Source organism: Otolemur garnettii, unplaced genomic scaffold, assembly GCF_000181295.1.
Source record: "Otolemur garnettii isolate 467f Iridium unplaced genomic scaffold, OtoGar3 scaffold00016, whole genome shotgun sequence".
Lineage (NCBI taxonomy): Eukaryota > Metazoa > Chordata > Mammalia > Primates > Galagidae > Otolemur > Otolemur garnettii.
Genome location: NW_003852411.1, coordinates 24,452,556 through 24,461,052, shown reverse-complemented (window position 1 = coordinate 24,461,052; position 8,497 = coordinate 24,452,556). Strand labels below are relative to the sequence as shown.

At 49.8% G+C, this 8,497-nt stretch overlaps 1 protein-coding gene across 1 annotated transcript in view; it reads left to right on the top strand.

Moving 5' to 3' along the window:
• The first annotated feature begins 418 nt into the window (after positions 1-418).
• The window catches only part of RCSD1 (RCSD domain containing 1), a 66,941-nt gene continuing 58,862 nt past the window's right edge, over positions 419-8,497 (top strand). The window contains exon 1 of the mRNA XM_023510787.1: positions 419-584. Coding sequence (XP_023366555.1) covers positions 579-584 — 6 coding nt within the window. The 5' untranslated portion in view covers positions 419-578. The remainder of the gene's footprint in view (positions 585-8,497) is intronic.

Genomic DNA, 8,497 nt, shown 5'->3' with positions numbered 1-8,497 from the left:
TCGGTGGGGACGGGGGGGGGGCGGGAGGAGGGAAGGAAAGAAGGCACTCGAAAGGAAGGGAAATGAAAAGAATGAAAGGACAATTCTAATTTGGGGGACAAGAGAAAGAAAGACGACATTAAAAAAGAGAGAGGGCTAGATGGACTGAAACCACAGCAAAGCCCAGGGCCCCGAGAAACTTAGCAGAAAGAGGGGCGCGGCGGCGGCCCATCCCCATGTTTGGGCACGTTACAGAGTCGTGGCTCCCGCTCTTGAGTCCTGCCCTGGGAGGGACAGTATCTGTTTAGATTTGTGTCTAAATTTAAACCCTGATCGTCGGCCTCCCTCCCCTGCTCCCCTCCCCTCCCCTTCCTCTTCCCTCCTCCCTCCTCCTCCTCCTTCCTCGTTCTCTCGCGCAGGCCCCCGCGGCCGGGGCAGTCCCGCAGCCCAGCGCAGCCTGGCGCGCGCCGCCGCCCACTCGCCCCGTGCCCGCGGCAGCCCGAACCTGGCCCTGGCCCAGAGCCGAGGGGACAGCAGGGATCGCGAGCTCCTGCTCCCAGCGAGGGGCGCGCCAGCCGAGGAGCCGGCACCTGAAGGACATGGAGGTAAAGGACCTCGGCGGGGACGCGGGGACGCGGGGCCGGGCGGCGAGTGGGGTCCCTCTGGCGCCTGCTCCCCAGGCAGCTGCCCCTGCTCGGAGCAGGGGCGCGCGGCTCATCGCTGCAACCAGGCAGAAGGGCAAATGCCTGCTGCCCCGATGCCTCTTTGGCCAACTCCGGAGGATTTTCCCTGCTCCTACCTAGGAGACCCCTGCGGGCAGGCAGGGGGTCCGCAGGGGAAGCCCTCAGAGGGAGAGCAGAGGGGCCGTCCTAGGGGTCCAGGCAGCTCAAATGCTTTAGAAGTAAAAGAGCTAGCTGCAGCCAGGGTTTGTAACTGGGCAAACGTGGGAGCGAAACCGCACGGAAGCAGAAGCCCCTGACTCTGAAGAGATGGGTACTGAAAGGGAAACAGGACTGGCAACGCCAGGCCAGCGCGTCTTTGTGGGTCTGTGGGCTTCCGTCTTCACTCGCAGAGTGGCCTTTGGAAAGTCCAGTTGTCCTCTTGCTTCTGAAGTCCCTCTTGTGTCTGTCACATTTTCTTTCAGAACTTTCTGAAAAGCTCCCCTCACTGGGTAAATGACCCCATTCTGCTAAAACTCAGAGACTCCCCTGGAAGCCCCTTGCCTTCTGAGACTGTGTGTGTGTGTGTGGGGGGGGTGTCCTGGCCACATTTGTGTGGTGTGCCTAGAGTGAGGCCCAACACGTCTCTGCTTGCTGAGAAGAGGCTGGGACTCTCCATGTGCTGTCCCAATCTCCAGGGGCCGGGCAAGCACCTTCCAGCAGGGTATGGCTAGGTGTATCCCCTGCACCCATGTCTCGGAGATTTCCCCCCTTGAAACTGAGATCTGGTATTTAGCTCTAAGTTAATCTTAGTAGGACCTGAGGCTTTTGAAAAGAAGAAAGGAGAAGGTGCAAATGTTATGTAGTTTTTAAGGTGATTCCCACTCATACTCAAAAGGAAAGCTGTGCTTTCACTGGGCTGCGGTGGCAGCAATCGGATTCACAGCAACCCTGCTGTCTCGTCCCAGATCCAGGCTCTCTGCCTGTGTCCTGGCTCTTCCTTCCAAACTAAGACTCAGTGCTTGCCTGTGAAGCTCTGTGACTTCTCTAATGTGGTGACAGGTTTGTCCCAGGGAGCTGTATTCAGGCATCCAGCTCAACCAGTTGTCTTCAGGGAACTGGGATCACCTTCAGGGAGACTTTACCAAGTGTCAAAGTCACTGGAGTCTGAAATGGACCCTCTGTAAAAACACTCACAAGGTAGGGAAACTCCAGCAGATTAGGGCTGGGGGCAAGAAAAACATACAGCAAAGCTCAGCAGGTGGTGTTCACAAGTCTACTCAAAGATCGAGCAAGCACGGAGCAACAGGATCCTTTCTGAGCTGACTGCTGCTTCAGAGCAGAGGAGAGAAAGGACCCAGCTTGTTGGGTTGAGTGAAGGCACCGTAAGGAATCGCTTCAGAAGTGGCTTCTCTCCTCTGGGAGAATATAGGGTGCCTCAGGCCCAGGCTGGAGGTTTGATAGGATTTATGACCTGCCTAACCTCTTGTAGAAATGAATTGGAGATAAGAGGGAAAGAAATCTTAGTCATCAAACAGGTTGCTGCTTGAGGGCCAATTGCGAGTTAGAACTTTGTTCTAGCAACACATAGAAAGTCTCCTTCCACAGAGGCACTTTTTCCTCCCTTAGTTGAGGAAGGAACAGTGTGTGGCAGAGGCCCTGAAACTTCAGGGGAGCAACTTCCTGTGCAGCTTGAGGGGGTGGGAAGCAGGAAAAGAGAAGGCCCTCCAGTCTACCAAGATGTGTAGTAACTGATGAAAGATTCTGCCAAGAAACCCAATCATTCCTCTGCGGGGGTCTGGGAGACCCAGGGAAGGATTGCGCAGCCAGCCAGGGAGCCTGACCTTCCGTCCATTTGTCGGCCGGCAGTGACTGCTTTTGAAATACCTTTGTCAAAACTCTCAAAAAAATAACTGCACCTGCTAGGACCGGTGAAAGAAGTGAAGAGGAAACCAAGGGGTCAGGGAAGTGACGCTTCTTAGACAGGAAGTAAACTTTCACGGTAGGGCATGATATGCAGAGAGGTGCATGACCAGGATCTGGGGATTTCTGAAAGTCTGTGGAGAGGTAAAGGCCATTTTTGAGACATGCAGGCACTACTGTATTGGGGAAGAAACTGAGTTACAGTACTTCTCAGTATTAGGAATTCAAACCAGCCCAACAAGGCTTGCTCAACACTCACTCTGTAGAGCCCACTTACCTATTGGAAGTCTTTAAGAAATCTGAAGTCACCATTACCATTATCAGCAACACCAACCATTACTTCAGCCCTCATTACATCTTCTGGAAAGGCAAAGATGCCGTCTGATCCCCGCCTTTCAAAAGCTCACCATTTGGTAGAAGAAATGAGGCTTACTATAACCTGTCATGTATACAGTTTTCAAATGCACAAGCACCAGATGAATACACAGCAGACCCTGAGCTCTGCGGGAATTCAGAGGAGAGGAGACTCAGAAGAAGCCTCAAAAGAAAAGTGGGGGTGAGGAAGAGAAGGCATAAGGAATGGGTGCAGGGAGGACATGCCAGCAAAGCAGGCCAGTTGTCTGGAGAGGAAGGTAGAGAAACAGTAAGAGAGAGAAAAAAAGAAAAAAAGAATGAAGTAATAAGATAAAGGCCAGGGCTGCTGAGTAGATACCCAGCTAGGTAGATGAGTAGAACTGAAATCCAAGCCACCTGGAGGAAAGTTATTTTTTCTTCACACAAAGTCTCCTTGCCTAGCTGAGCCCCAAAGAAGTGCCTTATTCTAATTCATGCAGAAGCCATCTGCAGCCCTTGAGGGCCAGATTCTGGTCCATGGACAGCAGGACACTCTGGGAGGGCTGAGTAGCAGTGATAATATAGCAAAAATGCCAGTTCCTGGAGTGAGCAAGAGAACTAGGTTAGGGGGCTTCTTGGAGAGTCCAGGTATATTCTGACTTTAAGAGATCATAAGAATAGAAAAGATGGAAAAGAGTAAAGACCATGTGCTGGGGGAGAAATCATGATCACCGCAGTGCCCAGAAGAGTGGAGTTCTCCGTGATGCCAGGAGAATGGCAGGATCAACTCTCAGAGCTTTGTAAGCCCTTTGCAGGCAGGGCTATCTTCCTGGCTTCAGGTCTCCAGAAGTGAGCATAGTGCCTAGTAAATAGTCATGAAACTTTTCAATAAAAGCTGACTGGATGCACCATTAACAGAAATAGGATGCCTCTTTCCCTTTCAGTGTGTAGCTCAAATGCCTCTACCTCTGAAAGCCTCCCGAGATGCTCTTAGGCTGTACATCACTCTCACAGCACTTTGTTCAAACCACTGTGAGAGCACCAGGCAGAACTGTAACTGGTCAGCCTACCTGGCTGTCTCTCTCGAAGGCATATAAGATATGGTCCCTTCCCTCAAGTAGGAAGGGACCATATCTTATATACCATGTTTCCCCGAAAATAAGACCTACCCCAAAAATAAGCCCTAGCAGGATTTTTATGCATTTGTTAAATATAAGCCCTACCCCGATAATAAGACCTAGTGATGGGCGTGGCTATGCAGTGTATCTACATAGCCACGCCATGCATTTCAGCGTGAAGAGGAAGACATCCCCTGAAAATAAGCCCTAGTGTGTCTTCTTGAGAAAAAATAAATATAAGACAGTGTCTTATTTTCAGGGAAACACAGTATTTAGGGCCCAATGGGTACCCAAGAAAGATTTGTGGAATGAGTGAGTAAATACATTACTGGCGATGGGAGAAAGATCAGATTTTTTTTTTTTTTTGAGACAGAGTTTCACTTTGTCACCCTCAGAAGAGTGACATGGCACCATAGCTTACAGCAACTCTAACTCTTGGGCTTAAGCAATTCTCTTGCCTTAGCCTCCCAAATAGATGAAACTATAGGCGCACGCCACAAAGCCATATTTATGGAACATTTATTACATACCAAATGTTGTATTTCAAATGGGCTTAAAAATTATGGGACTATCGTATCTTTTCATCCTAACAGACTGGCAGGATGACTGTTGATGAGGGTGTGTGTTTATGCGTGCGTGTGTGCATGTGTGTGTGTACACTTACACTTACTGGTGTATGTAACATGCTCATTTGGCAACCTACTTTTTTATCCATATCTTTTTTCCTCAGGAAACATTGTCTACTGTATTTTTTTAAAACCTGAGGGCTAAGAGATAAGACAGAAACAGAATCCATGCCTTTACAAAGAGCGTTCTGAGATTTCACGGTGAAGCACTGGTAGAAACATCCAAAACCTTTGCTGTCTCTGACCCACCCTCTCCCTGAGCCATGTGTTGGCTGCTGGTTGGGGTCAATGGGTCATAATCAGGAAATGTGGAGCCTCTGAAGCTAGAGTTTGGCTTGGAGAACGTGTGGGTAAGTTGAAATAGCCCGCATTCCTCTCTGGCTCACACGTGCTCTGTGGGACCCTCACAGCCTCACTGGCTACCACCTAGCAGACAGCTTCCATTTGCGGGAGTTTCAGGCAGTCAGACAGTAAGGTTGGGCCCAGGCCTATCTCAGGAGGGGTGAGTGTGCATTCCTGGGAAGGAGTCGGGTTTCAGAGCCTGATCCACAGCGTGGCTCCTCTCAGCGAGGCCGCCAGAGCCTGGCGCACACGGTTCCGTGGGAAATTGGAACACTGGCGGCTCAGCAGCCTGGTAATCTTATCAGGGCGGCAAGAGAAAGCATTTCAGTTCCAGAGAAATCTGAAGGCAGCACTGCCTTCCTCCAGTAATAATATTTTAGATTTGCAGAGCCAACCTGACCACCCTGTTCAATTCACTGGAATCTGAAAAGTCTCAAAGCTCTGGGTGGAATAAAACGGTCTCTAATTGCTCCCTGCCAGGGCACAGAGGGACAGACCAGCTCACCAAGAGGTATGCGGAGGGTTTAGGTGCTGTTGGGTCTTTGGAAAGCCAACAGCTTACAATTTTTCTCTGACCTAGGGACTAGTTCAGCCTAGGTCTTAAGAAGTAAGGACAGAGGGGTTTCATGTTATCAAAGCTTCAATGATGCCACTGACACAGGACACTGAGTCACAGCCATCAACAGTCTTGCTAGAACCCTCCCAGAGCTCATCTCCTGAGCTACACTAGAGCAAATCCTCTCTCGTCCCTTGGTCTTTGGGCAGTGAGCTTCCCGTCTTTTTCCTTTTGGGCCTCCTCAATATCTATCTCCTGGGAATCGTGGAAACTGACCTCTGCACTCATGAGGCTTATCCTGTCAGGTCATTTATTTGGATGGCTCAAGTCCTCTTCCAAGGGAAGAGCCTCCAGCCACAGCAATGGCAGCCTCAGTGGCTCTCCAGGAGAAGTGAGATGGTCATGCAGGGCCCTTCCTCTGTTAGAGACCCCTCTGAGATACCATTAGAGCCCAGCCTCTGTGGAGAATATTAGGAGGTCCCAAGCTGGAAGTCCTCAGACGGGGACACTGAGACATTCTGGACATGGGAGCTGACATTCTCTCCAGCTAAGAAATTAGCATTTGCATCATTGATGTCTCTGCTCTTTCTTTTCAACCTGCTTGTACCTTATCAGGGCCATTCTCCTGGGCTCAGGCTAGCAATCACAACTCTTCCCCAGGCCAGACTCTGAGCAGGGATGAGAGCATACGTGCACACAGCAGGGTCATTGCACTCAGCTGGGGTTCGGGTGGGCTTCCTGCTAGAGATGATTTCCGAGTTGAGGCTTGAGGGGTGGGTAAGAGTTAACCAAGCACAGCACAATGAGAAGAGCTTTCCAATCCGAGAGCATGATAAGAACAAAGTAGTTGGTGCAAGAAACAGCATGGCATGCATGGGGACCGCCGAGCAGGTCATATCTGGAGGACAAAACAAGATAAAGACGGTTAAGGCCGGAGGACTAGACGGGGGTATATGTATAAGTTGCAGTTCCTGCCATAAAGGAATTCTCTTCTATTTAGGGAAAGAAGATATACACACATGACATCATGTTTAAAAAAACACGCAAGGTAGTACCTTGATGAGCTCTAAGATTTGTGGGCTTCCAAGTCTCCTCTCAGGGGAGGTAGAAACTGACTTCCTCTGTGGGGACTCCTCCACACCTGCTGCTCTTCCCCACCCCCTGGCAGCTGTGGGGCACAGAACACATGGGGGACTTTAATCTGATGGTGAACAGGCCCCAGGGCCTTCACCCATAGCCTACTGCCAGGTCCCAAGGGAATGTGTTCAGTCAAGTTCAGCCGAATCCACCCCAAGTTCTCTTACCTTCTCCTGTAAAGAGAGGATTCTTGCACTAAACCACACACACACACATGCCCCATCTCCTGTTCCCACTCACACATGCACCTGCTTCCCCCCTCATTCCTCTCACCGTGGCCCCTGCACACCATAACATCATTTCTCCTCTGGGCCCAGAGGCCGCCAAGGACGCACAGGGTAAACGTAATGGCTACAGCTGACCACATGCGTCAGCCCAGGCCCAGCTAAACAGCACCACAGAGACAAGAAGCTGAGCCTTGTGGCTGCTATTGCACCACCCGGGCTCCCACAACAGAGGTCACAGAGAATTTCCACCTCACGATATGCCACAGGAGGCTTTGGGCATCTCTGCTCGGCTCCCACCCTCAGTAGTTCATTCCAAATGCATGAGCCAAATGCACGATTCTCTCACCCTGCTGGGGCCACCACCACTCTATCTCTGCCTTCGAAAGTACATTCCCAGGCCTCAGGTCCCTGGCTTGTCATGTTTTAGAGATATGTTCTGATAAATAATGGGAATTACATTTCTAAGCAGCCACACCAGTCTCAGTGTGGGAGAGACCCAAAGCTTGTCATCATGGTAATTACTGCCATTTGTTGAATTGCTGGCTATATACAGATGTTTTACACAAATTTATTTCTCTTAATCCTCATAAAGTCTTATCATATCTTTCTTTAGATAAGGATGCTGAGGCTTTGAGAGATTTAAAGAATTTGCCCAAGGCTTATTTTATTTTATTTTTTTTTAGAGACAGGGTCTTGCTGTATTGCCCAGGCTGATCTCAAACTTCTGGCCTCAAGGAATCCTCCCAAAGTGCTGGGATTACTTGTGCCGCCACACCCATGCCATTTGCCCAATGTCCTAATCTTCTAATATTCAAACCTACCCTGTTGGGTAGGATCCTACACCTCCTGTTCTCCTCTTGCTGTGGAGAAACTGGCTTTCCTCATAGTGCCTGTGTGGGCTGCCAGAGAGACTACCTACCTCGGCCTGGCCGGTCTCCCTCCAGCTTAGACCAGGCCACAGTGGTGGGCAGGTGGCTCAAGGCTTAGAGCTTTCAAGGTCTGTCACAGATTTACTCTGAGCCCTCATCTACACATCTAAAAGACTTCTGAAAGTCTCCTGCTGGGTCTCTGGGTGAAAGCAGTGCCCACACCTAAGGTCATTTTTAGAGCAGTTTCTTTCATTCCTTTTATTTTAGAGATAAGGAAACTGAACATAAGTGATTTACTGATGGTCATGCTTTTTTTTTCCTTCAGATTAATATGAGGGTACAAACAATTGGGTTACAATGTTTGCATTGTTAGGTAAAGTCCAAGTTGTAATAGAGCCATTCACCCAGGAGGTGTGCCATATACCCTTATATTCTGTCCACTAGGTGAAGCCTTTCTCATCCCCTACCCTCCTCCCCTTTCTTCCATCCTTCCTCTCCCTTCCTCCCCACTTGCATTTAATTGTTTTTCTCTTATGCAGGCTGATGATCACACTGAACATCAGTTATCGACAAAGTCAGAATTAAAACAGAAGTCTTCTAACTCCAACACATCAGGGTACTTTTATTTTTTGAGACATAGTCTCACTTTGTTGCCCAGGCTAGAGTCCCATGGCCGCAGCCTAGCTCACAGCAACCTTGAACTCCTGGGTGCAAGCAATCCTCCTGCC